Here is a 19187-nt window from a genome sequence, read left to right on the forward strand (position 1 = left end):
CGCTCTGACTGCGACTTGAGCCAGTTTCCACTCTGGTCTGGGGTGTGGTGCACGCTCCTGGGAGACTTTGACTGCAGGACCAGTTAGTCAAAACAAGGCCCGAGAGCTAGACAGAAAGAGAGAGAGAGGCAGAGAGACATAGAGAGTGACGGAGAACGACAGCGGGAGACAAGAGCGGGAGAGAAAGAACAACTGAGCAGAGAGGGTGAGATAGACAGAGAAACAGAGGAGAGGGACAGACTAGAACCATGGACTGTTTTTAACATAGAGTCTGAGCCAGAGAGAGAGACCCAGACAGGGCAAACTTTTTTAATACCAGTAATACAGGTGCTTTAAAAGCCATCTGTGTGGGGAAGGAGCCATAAGAGGAGGAGAATGATGGCAAAGTACAGGAGTTAGACACAGAGAGGAGACAGTGGGTGCACAGGAGCAGAGAAGCATCTTCGGAAAAAAATGTTCAGAGTGACAGGGGACTGTAACGCTGCTGCACACAAACATTTTCACATGCAGTTATGCACAACATTATAAGTATTAGTGCTTTTATTCTCCAGAGAAAATAACATCTTTCATCTACTTTTTACTTTAATTTCAAATTGCAAAAAGGAGCAATTGAAAATCATCAATGTTGGGACAGTTTGTACACATAATGGCGCAATTCAAGTTGCATTGCCACTTTGACTTGGCAGCAGTACATTCACAGAGGTGAATCATCATTTTTCCTCGTTCAGTTAGAAGCAGCGGAGAATATGAGTGTCCTTTAAGCTAATTATATAATTACAAAATGTTATAATGGCGACACTAATGGAAGCTAAAAATCGACCAAGCTTCAAAAACTTAGCACAGGAAAAAAAAGCAAACAAAAAAAATGTTGTATCATCTGCAAACATTAACACCAGAATAACACTACATACACATGTGCATATGCTGTACTCAGACATGCACGAACCAACCCACACACATACACACAAGGCAGTAGACACAGACTTGAGATACACACAGAGCCACACACACACCCTTTCATAGCTGCTGCATTCCGTGTTTTATATGCTCTCTTTTATTCATAACATTGCATTTTACACCACAGAGTCTGGAGCAGATTAAGGGTTGTCTCCTGCTGCATGCTCGTGCTTACTCTACCCCAAAGAGCCTGTATGGTATTTGACTGTTCTCGAAAGGCAATATGAAGTTGAACATCTGGCAGTGCTGATCCGAGCAAATGTTGATAAATGCTTCTCCTGAAGCAAGACTTCTTTTATTGGTGAGTCGCAAACCCCCAACTCCAATTTTGATGCTTGTATTCTTCATGTTATTTCACCTGTATATATAATTATATATTATATAATGTGTAAATAATCTTGCAATATTTCATGTGATTATCAACAGAGGTGTGGACTCAGGTCAGATGACACAAATTTTATGACTTGACAAAATCAAGAAAGACATGGTCTTTAACACCAATGACCCCAGACCTACTTTGATTTAAAATACATGAAAACTTTTCCGAAGCCTAAAGATTAAAGTCCATACTATGCTATGTCAGCACTACTTTTTTATCATTAAGTTCAGTCACACTTGTTTTAATGGAAATGTTAACAAAAGTTAACAAATAAATGCACATTTTCCAAAGCATTCATGGTTTTTGTAGTTTTTGTGTTAAAATGGCATTACATTTCTTAAAGAGTGAATTATGACTTATTTAGAACTCGAAACTCAAAGTTTAGGACTTTTTACTTGACTCGGGACTTGTCAGTCTTGACTTGGAATAGCCTGTAATTACTTGGGACTTGACTTGTGACTTGAGTGCAAAGACTTAAGACTTAAGTGAGACTTGCAAAACAATGACTGGTTCCACCTGTGGTTATAAAGTTGCAGAGTGAGAGAAATGTTGAGTATTAGACACTTAGTTTCCTGCATTCTGGTAAATTTTTGTGCATCAACTTATTCTGTAAAAAAAAAAAAAAAAATACACAATACTTTTTTTGTTTTTTTTATGTTCTTAATATTGTGGGGGTACGTCTTTGCATCCACCCTGAAATCAACACCTATGGGTAATAACAAAATAAAGCCATTTATTTTACACTGGACTGCAACAATTTTACTTCCGAATTCTTGAAAAGTCACCCTGTTAGAGACGCAGACTTTCCAAAGTTCAGAACTGTTCATTGGCTGGGATCACAGGACATGACTCGAGGCACAGTTAGTGTTACAGGAGCCCATAATAGAAGTCACCTCTTGTGAAAGGGAAATGCTGTTGAAGGGAGTGACCCTGTATTCCTGCCAGTCCAAATACCTGCCGCTGAGAACCAGGAAGACAGAGGTCGGGGGGTGACTGAGCAGAATCTTATCTGGCCTGCCCATTGGTCTATTGGTATTGAAGCCAGGGCGAGAACAAGTACGCTGCCTGCTAACGCTCACCGCTCAGGCAGATATAGAGAGGCAGAGGGCATTCTCGGACACTTATCAGACTTACTGTTTCCTCTCCTCCTGCCTTGATAGGGCCCCTCATCCTGTGAGCAAGGCTATCACTGTTATTGCAGTCCTTTCTCCCGTCTCTGGTGGTGACACCATATAGCTGATGTAAAGGATGTGTTGCTTTTTTTTATTATTACTGATACACAGTGCAGCCTTCGCCTTGCTGGTGTTGTGTCAGCACAAAATAATGTTTGTAGAGTGAAAAGGTATCAAGAGGAAAGAAGCAATCGTCCAAAGCTGCTGTGGGCGTCGTTCTTAGAAACTCAGCTTTGCTTTTGCAGGATTTTTACTGGTGCAACACTGCAACAGGTCTCATTTGACTGCTACATTTATACTTTATTACAGATTTGTAAACACCAACAGAATGAGAAAATTGGACCAAGTGACAGTAAGATGCTTGTAGAAAAACAACAAGTCCATAGGTTTTAAGTCAGTCCAAAAATAGTATTTACAATTAAAAAAAATATATAAAAATAAATATCTATGGTAAATCTCAAGATGAGGTCAGCTGATGCGTATTCTTCCTTTTTTCAGGTAATATGCCTTTTAAAAAAGTGTTAATATATTGAAAATGATAGAATAAAAACAGGTAAATTGACTAATATACAGAAAAATAAATAAAAATGAAATGTTTGGTGTAGACTGAATTATGTTCAAAACAAGGGAAATAACCCCAACCAATGTACCGATTTTTCTTTTTGTTTAAAAACTGGAATAAGAGGTACATTACATTTTGTGTTTCATAAACATATTTATAAACATATAGTGACAGCAATCAAATAAAAATCTAAGCAACTTCTAGAGATGTTTTTTATTGAAACAACATATGTAAAAGTGCAAAATGAGAAAATGTGCGAAGTTTATCACAATGACAAAAGTCCCTCCAGCATACACTACATGGCACTCTACACAGTAGAACCACACACTCCACTCTCCACTCCAGTCTGGTCTGAAGCTGCCAATCAGGCTCCTCTGCCATGTTTACCGCTCACGTACTCTCTGCAGCACCTGTCCCTGATCCCCGTCTCTCTAACAAACAACCTCATTCACACATCTTACGTCCCATGTCTTTCCCACAATCGCCACATTTACTGTCTGTTCTCGCCCCTGCTGCCCCTTTTGTCTTCTTGTTAATATGCCTCTATTCTGACACTACCCCTTTGAGCTGCTATGTGTCGTCACAATGTTCAGGTAGCTGTTTTGAATAGCACTGAATGGTCTGCATGTAACAGCTTGGCTCATTTTATTTCAGCAGCACAAAAGGTGCACCTGCACAGAGCTCTGTCAGCAGCAATCAGTGACCACATAGTGGTTCAGATTTTTCTGTGTGCTCTATGTGTGTATCCGCTTGTCTGAAGCTGGCAGGTACTGTGAAGCAGAATTTGCCATTTTTGTGTTTTTTTTAACTTCTTATCAGGCTCTTTATTTTTGTCTTCCATTCTTTTCTTTATCTTTAAGTAATGTCACATTGCTCCCTTGTAAAACTTCTGGGCTATATCAACCAAAATACACACATGCATGCATACACACACACACACACACACACACACACACACACACAGACATTGGGATAAAGTGCACCTACCTTCTTTGGCAGCCAGGCGTGGGGATGGGTCTGTGTGAGATGGCGTGTTGTAGGATAATGATGAGCTACCTGTAATAAAATGAGACAAAAGAGAGCATTATTAGACATGATGTCGGCCTGATGATTATATGACAATGATGTCTCTGTTATGCAATAAGACAAATGATTACACCTAAAACCAGCATTTAATAACATGGATAAGAAATACCTTAATTTTCATAAAATACATCCAGCGATTAGCAGTACACATGAAGCACTGCTGCACTTAAAAGTTTCAATAGCATTAGGTTTCTTGGTGTATGCTGTAAAGTACGAGATCTTGCATAACATTTGTAGATGTTACTTTGTAGACTAATCATGATGAATAAGCTGTTAGTGACATTGTAATTCAGAGTAAGCCCCCCCCCCAAAAAAAAATGGCACAATGGTGTGACAGTAGCCAGCAGGTGGCAGTAGAAGGCTCAACTCAATTGCTGTGAAGCAGAGAGCCCTTTTCATTTCTGGAATTGTGTTCCTGTTTTGTCATGAAAAATAATCTCAAAAGGAAAACAGTTCACAACACATAAATTTTGTCACATATAAACTAAATCCGGCATAGGTCAGTCCTTCAAATGTAGGAAAAAAAAACCCTGTAGCCTGTCAGCATTTTAACTGCAAACCCAACTCCTGAATAATAAAGTCAGAGAGGCAAGAGTCTGCATATGGCTGCCTATTCATTTCACCTTATGGAGCAGAACTCTGTGCTGCATTCCTCCACTTACACAGGCACCCTGGGCGGCACCAAAATGCTCTCTTAATTTTAGCTGCCCCCAGGCATAAATCAGCGAGTGGAAAAACAGAGCCAAAAATGCACAGAGAAAACACAAGAGCGGCTACTGCATGGGGAGTGTTAAGATTTAATGCTATGATGGCTACGGAGATCTGCTGAGTAAGGAAGATACCTTTTCTGAATGGGGCAATCTGGACAAAAAAAACAACAACTTTGAAGCAAAATAAAATTTGTGATGTGCTTTGCTTGAGATTGGATGCAGGATCTCTACCTAACTTGCAGTGCTGCTGGTGTAGGGGCTGGGGGGGGGGCAGATGAAGGGGCCCATGGTGGCAGACTAGGGGTCTGTTTTTTAGGGGTGGCTGTGGGGGGAAGAGCAGGGTGCTCCACAAATGTATTCTAACCTCCCAACACCCCACCCCTCCCGGTTCTACCTTCTCCGCAGCACCCCCAAGGCTCTGGGTCTAGTTTAGAAACCTGGGGGCCTCAGAACAGGGGAGCCATTGTATGAGGCCGGGTCCCTGCACAGCAATCAAACGCAGCTCCCTGTACAAAAATAATTCCACACACAGAGTGTAAGCGCACAGGGGCAAAGCAAGCCACCGATGCTTTGGAAAGTGTAAGAGAAAGATGAACAGACAGAAAAAGAAAGAGAGGGAGAGGAGGGAGGAGGAAGGGGCTGTTAACCCTTTTCCTGCTGTGTGCCACATATGTGGGCTGACCCAGACAGGCAAACAGGCAGCATTGCTGAGAAAACCTCAAACCATCCCACAGAGAAATTCAGGGCTGCTGTACAAGAGAGAGTGAGAGTTAGTGAGGGAGTTGGGGAGAGAGAGAGAGACACCACAGCTGACAGTTTGGTGGAGGGAGTCTTGGCTCTGCTGCCTATTTATTTGGACGGCTTCTTCCTCTTGCAGAAAACAAACATGTCCCGGTAATCTGACAGCACAGTTGGAGGACTGGCCAGTGTTCAGTCTTTAAGACCCTCACTCTCTCTCTCCCTCTCCCATCACATCTGCTCAGAGTCTGTTAGATTACATAACATCCACAAACAATTTTCTTTTCTCCCCTTCCTATGACTGATGGCTATTTCAAAAGGCCCTGTCCTCCAGTTTTTGCACGCCCATAATAGTGAGATTTTTAAGGGCTTGTTCAGCATTGTGATTGACCTCCATCGGGCCTCTGCTGTTTATTCTGCAGAGCTATATGATACCATTGCCTCAAACATGTGGTCTGGGCTTTGTCAACAAACTGAGGGTCCCAGTCACACAGTTTTCAGCATCTTGCCACCTCAAAGGGGGATGAATGGGCTCCAAGTAACAGCAAGTCATCCTTTTAGCTTTATAGGATTAAGCTGCACTTAGTAGCACTACTGTCCACCTTTCATAGTGCACAAAATATATTTCCAACAAGTCATCCAAACCAGAGAAGATTATTTGTCATTGCCTTCCAAAACAAACCATTTCAGCTGACGCCTATACTCTCAAAGTGACATTGTTTGTTAGCAGTGTTGAGGCTGTTCTCATGCACTGTTTGTACATTTTCCTACAAGAAGTAACAGCAACATTTTCTTATATCCCACTTAATGATGAGCCAGTAATTTGTGCATAACTCATGTATTTTGGAAGGCTGTGATTATGTGACCAATGTGCTGGTGGGAGTAAAAAGCGGCCATGATCAGTCTAGTTAGGAGGCAGCTTGGGGTGGTGGGTCAGGTCGTTCTTACTCCAAACTCATCATGACGCTTGGTCAGTGACCTTCCGCGTAGGAGTGTGACGCCAAATGCCACCTTCAGCATCCACATACAATGCGCATGGTCGTGTCAGATGATAACAGTCATGTACACCTATAATGCTGAAGGACAGCGTCAGGTAAAATGCTGCCAGTAACCACATAATATAAGTAGCGCAAGTGCGCTTATAGGTGGGCGGGTGGTGAGGTGGATGAGTCCTACAAAGAACTGACTTTAATGCAGGAGTTCGGAGTTTGATTCCTGTGTGTGTGTGTGTGTGTGTGTGTGTGTGTGTGTGTGTGTGTGTGTGTGTCCCTGTCTAGACACCAATCCATGACTTTGGTGTCTAATCTAACCACTGTGACAGTCCACGCTGTTGTGTGAACATAGGGACCATGCCATTTCAATTCCCCCACACGTGCATTTGTTGACATCTAGGTAACGCGCTACATCATTTTACCATGACATCATCTCACCACGGGCAGTTGCTGACATCACCGTAGCGGCATCCCGGAACATAGACAGCTGACGCACAAGGATACCTAAAACATCATAGGTTGACACGGAAGGTCACTGACCGAGCGTCACCATGTGACAAGTTTGGAGTGAGAACGTGTTGGATGGATGGGTCACAAAACTTTCCCCCCAGACTCTGCCCAAGAGACTGGTGATCGGTAATGTATGAATTTTGAGTGAAAGTTGAGTCATTTTGAGATACGTCGTCACCATGTTTCTTTTCCTTGATCTACCCACAGTAGCGTTACTTGCCTTAACCTGAATGAGAACATATTTGCCCAAGCGAACAAACTGTGCCCAACTTTTCAGCAACTTGGCTCTACTGTTGTCTTATTTTCTTTATGAGCTTAGAGCTTTGTCTGCAAGCACATTCTGTGGAAATAATTCATTTACATATTGATTACGCTACAGGAAATGATGCTCTCACCCCAGTAGACAGTTAACACTTGTGAGATCACAAAAATCCCTTTGAAGATCCAAAGCTATGGAGTGATGTACAGAGCACCAAGATCACAAATGGGGATACCTCCAACCACCATGTTAGCATGGAAACCACCTCCAGCTCCTGTGTCAGTCTAACATGTCCAATAAATTTAAGAGAGTTCAAACTGATAAGTCTGTCAATAAATCCCTGATAAGACAGCGAACCACCTGAACTACAGAATGCCAAAGTATCAAAGTGTTACTGAGGTTAAAGCCAGAACTTAAACTGTAATCCCTTACACTTATCTTTAGCTTGCTAAAACACATTACTAAGAAGTCGATTACAGCCAAACTCACTGTCAATGGTTTTCTTATTGCCTAAGATAAAAAATGTTTAATTTGACTTTTTTTCTGCTACACATCAGGTTTGGTTTTGTTTGGGCCATGGTATGGTTTAAAAAAAATAAAAATAAAATAAAAGCAAACATTTATTACAGGTCTGTGACTATGTGCTACGCACTTGTCCCACACCATGACCTCTACTTTGCTTCCTGCCTTGCTACATAAGGGGCACACTACTTCCTGCACTGGCACTGAATGTTGGCATTGCAAATCTTGCCATGCACAATGGCCCAATATGAACGTAATTCCTAAGGGTGCTGGACCAGTACTTGGGTATACAATACTGTTCTCACCAAAGAACGACAGAATGGGTTGTTTGTTTCAATTCCTAAAATGACAACAAAAAGCTCAACAAAACCCTTTAGTGGGGAGGCTTACACTGAGTACAACACAGCACAACACATCTCCAACCACCTTATTTTTCATGATCTAATGAGAATCATAATTACAACCACCCTAAGTCTGACAAGGTCTTTAAGAGACCAGACCTTGATGGCTTTCTCATCTCCACACATCTGACAAAACACCGCATGAAGTGGGTGTTAATTTCATATTGTCAGTTCCGTGAACTGTCAGTTCACTCCTAATTGTTTGACCCTTGGGCAGAAGCCCACTGCATACTATAATGATTATTATTTGTTGTATCTTGCTGCAGGGGATCAGTGGATCTTAATGCAGAAGGGGTCAGCAGTAATTCATGTGCATTAACTAATGTGACCAAGAAGATATCAACAATTAAGTTTAGACAACAAAACTACTTGGTATTGGTTAGGAAAAGATTGTAGTAGACGTTAGTTGAGTCGACTCACGTGACTAACATCTGACTTGACACTATAACTCAAAAATGACTTTTTATTTCACACTGGGCACAAACACAGGTCTCGTGGGTTAAGTCCTGTGCTTGTTGAGTCCATCCACCTGCTCTCCTACCTACCTAAAGTGTACTTTCTTCCTTCTAAATTTAATCTAAATCTGTTGCTCTGTATGTCTAATAAGATGTAAATGGGTTTACATAGGAGTGTGTTGAAAACATGGCGCATCTCATACAGACACTAAACACTGCCCAAGTGAAGTACTTTGACACCCTGGGAGTGCTGAAAACCATCAATGACTGAAATCCAACGTTTTGCAGAATTACCCCATATTAACATTCTTAACTGGCACTTGGGTTGCAAGTGCAATTATTATGCACCTCTAAGCAGCTAGCTTCAATTACAGCTGAGCTCATCTCAGTGTTTACATGAATAGCAACTACTCATTATCCACCTCCACTTATGCTAATGTGATATGCACATAAATTCCCGTAGCGCTAAGTGCCTGAACCCCAGCAGTCGAGGGAGTAGCCGCAGACTGCTCTGTAATGGTGGCTAACAGCAGACAGCTAACAGTAAAGGGCGCGGAGCCAGGCTGTTGAGCCCCTGTGCACCAGTGATAATCTGCCAATAGAAGGAACTAATGCAAGGGGAGCTCAATAAAAATGTTGTGAGGGGAGAAAAGGGAGAGAGAAACAGAGAGCGAGCTCTCCAGACCTCCTTTTTCCCTACTCAGCCTTCGAGCCCAGATGTTTATGGTCTGTATAAACTATTGAGGGCTCGAGAATGTCCCCCACTCTGGAGCAGCAGTGCAGAAGCCCAGACTTATCACTCTCTCGCTCTCTCTCTCTGTCTTGACTCCCTCACTGTAAATCCATCCAGACACACAAGCAACGGCGACAGCTGGGAAACAGAACTATTGCTATTCTCCAACGACACTCAATCATGACCGCCTCGGACCATTTCCACGTACTTCTAAAAAGGAGTTCACCCCCCTCTCCGACTTCTTTTTTTTAATCTCACACTCGCTCACTATAATTGTTTCTCTTGCTCACAGCCTTCTGCCCATGTCCTCAAATAACTACTGTAAAATCAGTCAAGGATATATTTCTGCTCTTATATTTCTTAAGATCCACAGATTTACCCTCAGTTCTCTGTGCTCTTTTTCTCCTCACTGCCTTTTCATTTTACCCTGTCTCTTCTCACATCTCTGTGTGTCAGAGGATACAGTCTTTCGTTGTCTGAGGTTTCTTGCTCTGCTCCGTTTCCAGCACATGTGGTATCAAACCGACCTACATGGGTGCGATAAAGCAAACAGTCCGCGGTCCCTCCCTGACAGACTAATTTGAACAAATTCTCAAATTGCGCCCCAAATTGAAAGCACATTGGGGTGCGGGCGGCCATTACTTATAAAAATCTGGATAAGTGACCAACAATGAGGCCAAAATAATGCATGGGCAACTACCCTTGTTACTGCAAGCAGCTGGGTAGCCAGACAGATGTTCAGATTGTGCCCGCGGTTGAACCAGTGTGGGTGTCTGGGCGATATTTCTGCCCATGACGTGGCAGGAATGTTTTGTTATGGTATGGCTGTAGGGCGGGGAAGTGTGTCCCTGCCCCGTGCCGAGTGTACATACAGGACTTAATGACTCTGAGGAATGTTAATCAGAGGTTCAATAAACAGAACCAAACACACACATGATGCACACAGATGTGTATGAAATGATTGCAGTAGCCCCTCAGACCATCTCTTTTTTTTGGAAAAGAACAGGGGGTAATAAGAATGGGGTTGGAGGAAGACATCACATGACCTGCAATCACTAATACTTCCAGGGCTCGGCTCATTCTTTCCCTTCCTCTCTCTTTTTCTGTATTCTGGAAGCTCGGCTCAGCTCCAACTCTCGTGAGTGAAGCCAGAGGTCTATTTTCTGGACGGGGTTACTCCTCGTCTATGATTGTGTTTGTTTGTGCTGCGGGGGGAAAAGAGAGAGCGGCTTTAGTTTCCAAATCATCAGCCCTGCAGGGTCTACATAAAGCCTCAACCTTCCTCCTCCTCAGTCTTCCTTAGACGTTCATTTACTAACATGGTTCCTCTTGCCCTGAGGCTCCCAGTGTCAATAATACACACTGCTCGCTTCTCAGAGAGCTGCCCCAAAACAGGTCAGTCAGTCCAGGCACGGGACGGTAGCATTCATCTTTTTGATTATCGGGAACGGATCCAAAGCAATTTCAACTGGCAAGTGGAGAGGATTCCCGAGACATCTTCTCTGTCTCCAAAACACACAAGGTCTAAATCAAAAAAAGGGCAGCAATGGGCAGAGTCGTGGTGCAGCACGCCTAAGCCGTGGCTAAGTCGCGCAGCCAGTGGCCATAATGAAAACTGCTCTGCGGAGTGTGCCCAGTGGCGGTCAGACAGATCCACCCGCTGCAGCACTGCACAATGAGGCTGTTATACTCATGACAAGCATCTCTCTCTGCCCAGACGCTGTGCACAGAGAAAACTGTTGACACCCACAAAATACAGTTCCCATTACATCACGCGGAGGCCCATCGCAATTTTTTGGGAGTAATGTTAAATTTAGTTGAGCCATCTGTCACTCCACCCAACGTGGTGTCATGATATTCTGCAGCCGCAGCAGGAGCCGCTCACACTATTTTAAAGTACAGAATGCAAAGAATTCAAAGATGGGACAAACTGTTCTCTGTGTACAACAATCACATTACTCCTGAAGCGCTGTTTTTTACAGTAAATGGTAGACATACCTATTGTTTGAACCAGACACTCACTGTGTATTCAGAGCAGCAGCCATGCCAGATGTTCCATCTTATATCAAAATGTAATTTGCATACTGCCTCAGAAACTTGTCTTTGTTTCCCCGCCGAAACATATGAAGCAGGATTGCACCGCGGAACTCTTCAAAGGTAAGAGGCTCAAATTTAGTTGCCTCCATTGCAAATTGCAGATCAACTTTCTTTGCTGTGCTGAACACACAGGCCTAGCGTGATTCCTGAGGCAATGCACCTGGGCTTCATCTTTCTGGACCATGTGGAATAAGGCACAGCAAAGTCAAGTGGGGGGATGTAGTCGATACTTATCTCGAGGAGGGAGAGAAACACCCTTGGTTTTCATAGCACTGCTTAATGCTGGGTAGCCATTATGGAGGAATGAGTTTCCAGTAAAAGCAATTTCATTGTTTATTGACGGTAATATGAGTATAGTGCGGTGACAAAAAAGAAAGTGTCATGTTGTTTGCCCGGGTTTGGCATTTCTTCACTTTCGCTTTTCATCCAAAAGTAGAGAGAAATATATGAAAAGAGGCTTGTGTCTTCACTGAAAGTTGATTTTCACTTCAATTCTTTGGCACACATGGTAGCCAATGCCAACTTCAACCTTAGCACAAACAGCATGATGTAAAAGAGCACAGTTCACCAAAATTACTGTCCTTTCGCCTGCTATCTTCAATATTCAAATATTTTGTTTTGTTTCCTTTTGTTTGTCTGGTTGCTTGTTTGGGGGTGGGGGGGGGTCTTTTTTTTGTTGGATGCTGTTTTCTTTTCCAATAAACCATTGATTGATTATCATCCACTGCCCCTTTTAATTCACTATTTTTGTTATTACAGATCCAGGATTTAGGGAAATATATTGCCGTAAATGGAATATAATACAATGAGTTTATTTTCTTTAATGCATAATCACCTGAAAATAAGAATCATCATGTTTTTGTTACCTTATGTAACCTTTATACCTAAATAGGGAGTGGGTCTCTGTCCATGGAGAGCACTATGTTAGACGGCTATGTTTCTACAGTAGCCCAGAACGGACAAACCAAAATCTGGCTCTAGATAGGGCCATCAGGTTTTTATACAGGACACCATAGTTAGCAGCCTCTATGTGGCAAGTGGTTTAATTCATCTGGTTTTACCAGTTTTTGCCAGTCTAAATCACTGGGGCCATTTGTTTTGCAGAGGAAGAGACCTCTCTGGATTATCCATCTCCCAGTGAGAATCTCCCGAATGTCTGGATCTTTAGTTATCAGAGAAAAAAGATGAGCACACAATAGCAGGTGTTGGGCTTAGTGGCCTGACTCCAATTAGCCAAACAGTGTTGGAGAAGCACTAAACTGTAACCTGAAACGGTTTTAATTACCTAGTTCAATTGTTTTAGAGAGGAGGAGTCATCTGCGGATAATTTGACTCCTGGTAAAAACCTCTTGAACAATGAAAACTGAAGGAATTCTAACTGGAGCAAGTTTCAGCTGGTTAAAATCTGCAATCCTCACAACTAGATGCCACTAAATCCCCTTAAATCAGACACACTGCTCTTTTAACTCTGAAATTGCAAAAAGGTCACTTACTTTCCCTGAGGTAATTGAGATGAGAGAGAAGCACTTCAGCATTGTACATGGTAGTGAGCCGGAGGAAGTCATCCTTGCCCATCTTGCAGAGCTCTTTGCCGTCTGTGTTCTGAAACATGGCCGTGTCGATCTCTAACAGGCCGTACTCCTTGATGGCCCACTCTAGCCACTGGCGAACATGGTCCTGAGACCACAATGAGGGGTCTGAAGGAAGATAGTAGAGCAAGAGAGAGGACGTTTATTGACTCCATAAGAATTGTTCCTGGACAGACACCAGGAAAGACAGTTGGGAGAGCCTCATATCTGACTAAGGTAAAGGGAGGGGGCCATGTAGAAATTGGAAACAGAATTTTGTATCAGTAGCAGACCTCTTTTAGATACTTGTAAATATTCTTGTCTTGTTTTAACCACATGAAAAGGATTTGCCAGATGACTCATATTATGTTTCAGGTAAATAATCTTTTAGAGCGTACTCACATTGAAATCCCTTCCTGTGATTGTACAAACTTTGCACTATGTTTTGAATTGCATTTGCAAGTAGTACTCGCCCCAAATCTGATATACTGCAATGCCAATCTGGAAGCCAAACCCTAAACTTAACACTTGTGGTTAAGGAGTGGCCTCTATGTGGAGCTCCTATTAGGTTAATAGATGAGTGGACGTTTGCATCACTTTAGAAAACACTTGAATAGCCTTAAAAATGGAAAATTCACCGAGGCTCCATTCGATTTTGATTAAATGAGTTACATGTGCTCATTTTTGGGAAAGAACAGTCATTCTCTTTGGCTCTGGTGGCTTACGTGGAACAACGTAATCAACTCATTGTTAAAATTACTTTTCTGAAGGCTCTAACCTTGCAACTGCACTTGTTAGTCTGTGAACTGTGTTATTTCACATACTGAAAGATCAAAATTGTGAAACCAGTGATTAAATTTAAAGGTCTGGCAGACATACATATCTACCTGCACGCATTCAGCTGTGCTCCCATTAGTGATGTAAAACAGTGGAACAATGCTTTAGCCCACAAACCAGCAAAATAGAAATGGGACTCATAAAACATTTACAGCATTGGCAAAATTATACCAAAACAAAGCAGTGATTCTGTCTGTAATAGCAGCAGTAGCACAGAAAAACACCTACAACAATTAGCACCTGTATAAATATGCAGTCAATACACAGATACACAGTTTCTGACACATATACAACCATATCCATCTCTTGTCAGATGTCTTTTCTTTGTATTATTACCTGCAGGTACAATGACTCTCCGCTCATTGGTGGTCATGTTTGGGGGAGGGGCATTCTTCTCGTCCATGTAGTTTCCATAGTTCATCTGAGACGCGTCATTACCCCCCACAAGCTTATTGCATTTACCCACACTGCAGTCAACTGGAGACTCCCTGCTGCACAAACATACACAGACAAGAAAGTTGTAAAAATATTATCAGCAGATAAATTGGGTGTTGTTGGTTTTCTTTTCCAGTCATTGACTTTGGCAGGGGATTTTTAAGCCCTACACTAGCCGGGGCCAAGTAAACTGAAAAGTAGAGGCAAAAAGTCCGAGTTAGATGTGGTAAAGAAATGGCCTGTTGAAGGACAAATGACAATATTTATAGCAGTAGCTGATGTGATGAAGGTTACATGTCTAACATGCCTAAAAAAGACCACAGACACCAAAAATGTAAGATACAGGAAGTGGTTGTCATGCCATACCTGGATCCATTCATGTGCTCATATTCTCTTTTGACATTGACCCGCACAGGCTGGTTGATCCACTCCTGCTGCGGGGGTAAGGGGTTGATTTTGTGGGTCTGGCCGTAGTCCTGTGTGCCAGATGCAGTCATGTCTGTCTTGGGGAGAGGGGCAGCAGCAGCGTACGGAGGCTCAAATAGGGACTGGTCTTCACTCACCACTGATAGCGCCTCCTGTAGGTGGAAGGAACAAATAATTGGTGTGTCTTTCTTGACTGACTTTATAAGTGCTGGTATGCAAGCACATTCCAAATAGAGTGCATACAGCATCCAAACTAAAATACCTTTAAAGAAATAGACTACTTTGATGTTTTGGAGAAATAGTCTTGCTTGCTGTCTTTCAAATTAGAAGACTGATACTACTCCTAAGTGTGTTTGTTAAAAGGGTTACTCAGCTGGTCATTTGCATCAATTACTCACCCTGAACTATGTTAATTTTGTAAAGAAAAGAATCTAAACATAGAGAACATTTTTGATGAATTGGAGCCATATGCAACCACTCTTAACAAAAGCAAAACTATCAAAACATCTGTTTACAAACTATCCCACAACTCAGGCAGTATTATACAATTATCATTTATCTAGTCATATGCTCAGAGCTTCCCAAACAGAACTGAAAGTAAAACTTATCTATACTCTTTAAAGCCAGACTCCATTGACAAAATAGTTATTTTACCTTGCTGAACATAGGAGCTGCTGTTCTACCACTTCCAGATCCATGGTTTGTTTGTTTTATTGTGTGATTTTGGTGAATCTGAACTAGTCAACTAAACCTTTAAAACACCAAAGTCACTCAGTAACACAAGCAAACTAACTGATTGAGGCAGTGGTAGACCGGTAGCTCCCAGCACCGACTGTTTTTGTCAATGGAGTCTGGCTTTAAAGACAGCATTAATTAAGTTTCACTTTTCGTTCATTTCCCCATCGAAAAGAGCTGTCTGTTTGGGAAGTACTGCGCATATGACTGGATAAATGAGACGTGGATTGTACTGCATGAGTTGTGTGAAAGTTTGTAAATGGACGTTTTGATGTAGTTTTGCTGTTGTTAAACATGGTTGTCTATGACTTGAAGTTTATCAATGAAGTTTTTAGATTCTTCATTCACCGGAGGCATGTGAGTTTTCGTCATTGTTACAAGGGGTGAGTAACTGATATAAAAATGGTCATTTAGTTGGTAGCGTATTAGTTTAATTCTAAGACTACTGCCAGCAGCTGGTTAGCGTAGCTTAGCATTAGCTAAAGCTAGGAGGCAGGGGGAAAAGCTAGTGCGGCTCCACCCAACTGTAACAACAACTGTGTGTTAAATAAATGAAATATTATGTTTTAAAAAATTAGTTTGAGGCAGTTTATTTCAAAGTTTCCTTCTCTTTTGGGATGCTAAGCTAAGCTAACCATCTCGTGGCTGTAGTTTCATGTTTTACAGATTGATATGAGGGTGATATCAATCTTCTCCTATAACTCACAGTGAAAAAAAAAAAGCAAAGCAAACATTAGCAGATACACCACAGTCACAGTCTTTCATTTGACCCGAAACTTATGATGTCAAATTTTCAATCCCTTGTGTATTTTTTGTTTACAGTAATTATGTGCAGTTATAGGTCATATCGCAGTCTGGCATCCACAGTAGTTTGTGTATACAGCCCACGTAGCAACTGTAGCTTCCTGTTGATGTTAGGACCACTTCAATCATGCCCACAGTGGAGTAAGACAGAGTTGTGACATTATCAGTCAACACATACAGTTGTTCTACCAGTATTGATTCACATATAACATTGGAAAAACAGCCTCTCAAATTCTCACATTTACTGTATGAGCTGACAATAAAAATGTTCTAAATCCAATTTCTCAGATGCTTCTATGTGTAATGATTCTCTCTCGCCCATTATCATTCTTAACTTTGCTGAACACAAAAATCCCCTGTCATGCCCTGATGTGTCTGTCTTGTCTGGGCGTTCAGCTTCCCTCCACAGCTGAGGACTCAACAGAAGCAGGGGGGTCACGGCTACACTGACCCCTCTGCTGTGGCTCAGCTGGAGCAATGTAAGTTTATTAAAGAAAACAAACGCAGAAACTCGCGGCTGGCCAAGATATTACGTGGTTTCCAACATGCTCCTCGTATAATGTCGTTGAAGTAAAGCATTGGTTGTGCACTTGGTGGGTTTCATTTTAACAAGCAGATGTCACCACAGAGTGAACAGAGTCCGGCAATGTCACCATATCAGACCAACGTTTGGCTGGCACAGGATGTGGGTATTTCTCAACAATACCTTGATTCAGGCTTTGTTATAATTGCTCCATTTGTCGTTGTTAAAGATCAAACAAACAAATACTACATATATATATATAGTATATATATATATATATATATATATATATATATATATATACATATATATATATAAGTCAAAATATCAAGAGAAATCATTACAGTCATATGCTTCTGCTGGGGATTAGGCTCGGGTCTGATGCACATCTGGATCTGATAGGATCTGATGGCACAGCTTAGACCGAGACGTGTCTAATTCCCCAAGACTGAATTATTTCATTCCAAAATGCCACATATCTGCTTCAGGGGGAAAATGCTACTTGATATTCATTGATCAGTATTTCCAACATGTAGCCATTTGCATTCTCTAAAATGTTGCTTTTATGAGAGCAAAATCCTCATGATCTCACATGACTTAAGCATCATTCCATTCTGGGACATTTCATGCAAGTAGAGTTTTTCACTTATCCCCGTTTGGATGATAAATGTGTCTATGGTGACAAAAGTTTTTGCTTATACAACTCAAGGCTGACTTAGTACGATAAGGCTAAAACACTATAGCGACTTTAAATGGCAGGGATGCTCTTTCACTAAATCTGTTTTGACACTGAGCTGAAAAATACATTTCCCTTTACTTTATTCTTTAATTTCCTTTAACTACAATAATCATACCTTGTTTGTCTTTATTGACAGTTATAGCTGATTTATACATTAAAAATACAAACAAAATGACTCTGATTTTTACTTTGAACTTACATAAATAAATAAATTTAAGAGACTGAAAGACTAAATTATATAGCAAATTATCGTATCATTTAAAAATAAAAAAAGATCATTGCTATGCCAATACCTGACCTAATATTTGAACCATTTATCCTTTTTGTATTGCCTGGCAGCCTCTCAATCTGCATGTTTCCTTAATAACTAAAGCTGAAATCATTATAATTAATATTTTAAACCATCACAGATGTTTGCATGGAAACTAACATATTAAAAGAAAGTGACAGGTGAGGCCTTCGCTCTGTACCATCTCAGGTTATGGCGACCTTTGCAGTGGAAAAACAAAAAAGGTTTTAATTTGTAGCTGCACTACAGTGCCCTCTGTTGTAATACAACAGACCCACTACTGATTGTCCACAAAGTAAAGTGTAGATTCAAAGAGTTGCACAATGTGACAGCTTGGAAGAAAGGCACCTGACCTCTGTTTTAATAACGTGAAGAGTGGTTGTCAAATCAAACTCCTGTTCAAACAAGAGAGAAATCTTATTGAACTTCTTTGTCTATGTCACATTTCAAATGCAAAACTTCTGTTCAACTACTTCAGTAAAATACTCTTCAGGTTAATCTGTGGATAAAAAAAGCTGAACCTCTCCAGAGCATTTAACCATCTCGCCAGAATTAGATTTTCCAGTGATTTCATCAGTGGATCCATCACAGGCTGAACTTTGGCAGCAGGACTCATTATCTGAGCAGAGCACACCAGCTCGACTGCGGATGATAAAGCGTCAAAGAGTGAGGGAATGTCTCATTACTGCCCGATAAGGGCTCACTGAGCTTTTATGACTGTTGCACGTTATATTTACAGTGACATATCAGCCTGTGCAATAGAAACCATGATTGGCAAGTGGTGTGTGACAATCAAGATTGCAGAGGGGTTTTTAAAAATAGGATCACACCACTCTCATGGAGAGAAGCTGAAAGGATGACAGACCACTGCCTATGTTTTCTTTCCAGTATCTGCGGGGAACACACACATACTGCCAGAGTTACACAGTTACACTTAGTTTTCTGTCTGTCTCTCAATGTCCTCTGTCTAGATGAATTCCTCCCAGAGGATCTGAACAAAAACTCTATGCAAATTCTGAGTAAAAAGAACACAATTTAGCCTTTTTTTCTAGAAGCATAGGCTAAATAAGATCTAAAACCTATTTTAGCAATATATCTTTCTCAACAGACAGGGGGGAAACACATCAATTAAATCATATCTCAGCTGCACCATTATAAGCATTGTGTGAGTGTGACACCTGCTGGGAGCCACCTCTGTTCTGTTTATGAGTCTATCTCTCCAAAATGCGTCACGACGCGTCTGGAGCACACTGGATAC

General features: G+C 41.5%; 1 protein-coding gene across 6 annotated transcripts in view; it reads right to left on the reverse strand.

The window, feature by feature from the left end:
- Window positions 1-19187, reverse strand: part of fli1 (Fli-1 proto-oncogene, ETS transcription factor) — a 36825-nt gene that overhangs the window by 9132 nt on the left and 8506 nt on the right. For 4 of the 6 annotated variants that reach the window (XM_042486129.2, XM_042486132.2, XM_042486133.2 and 1 more), the window contains 4 exons: window positions 14780-14991; window positions 14315-14469; window positions 13067-13270; window positions 4058-4126 (listed from right to left, as the gene is read on the reverse strand). In XM_042486129.2, the coding sequence (XP_042342063.1) occupies window positions 4058-4126; window positions 13067-13270; window positions 14315-14469; window positions 14780-14991 (640 nt within the window). The remainder of the gene's footprint in view (window positions 1-4057; window positions 4127-13066; window positions 13271-14314; window positions 14470-14779; window positions 14992-19187) is intronic. The other 2 variants (XM_042486131.2, XM_042486134.2) reach the window with 1 other exon arrangement.

Source organism: Plectropomus leopardus, chromosome 6 (genome assembly GCF_026936395.1).
Source record: "Plectropomus leopardus strain MGB_pleo_1.0 chromosome 6, ASM2693639v1, whole genome shotgun sequence".
Lineage (NCBI taxonomy): Eukaryota > Metazoa > Chordata > Actinopteri > Perciformes > Serranidae > Plectropomus > Plectropomus leopardus.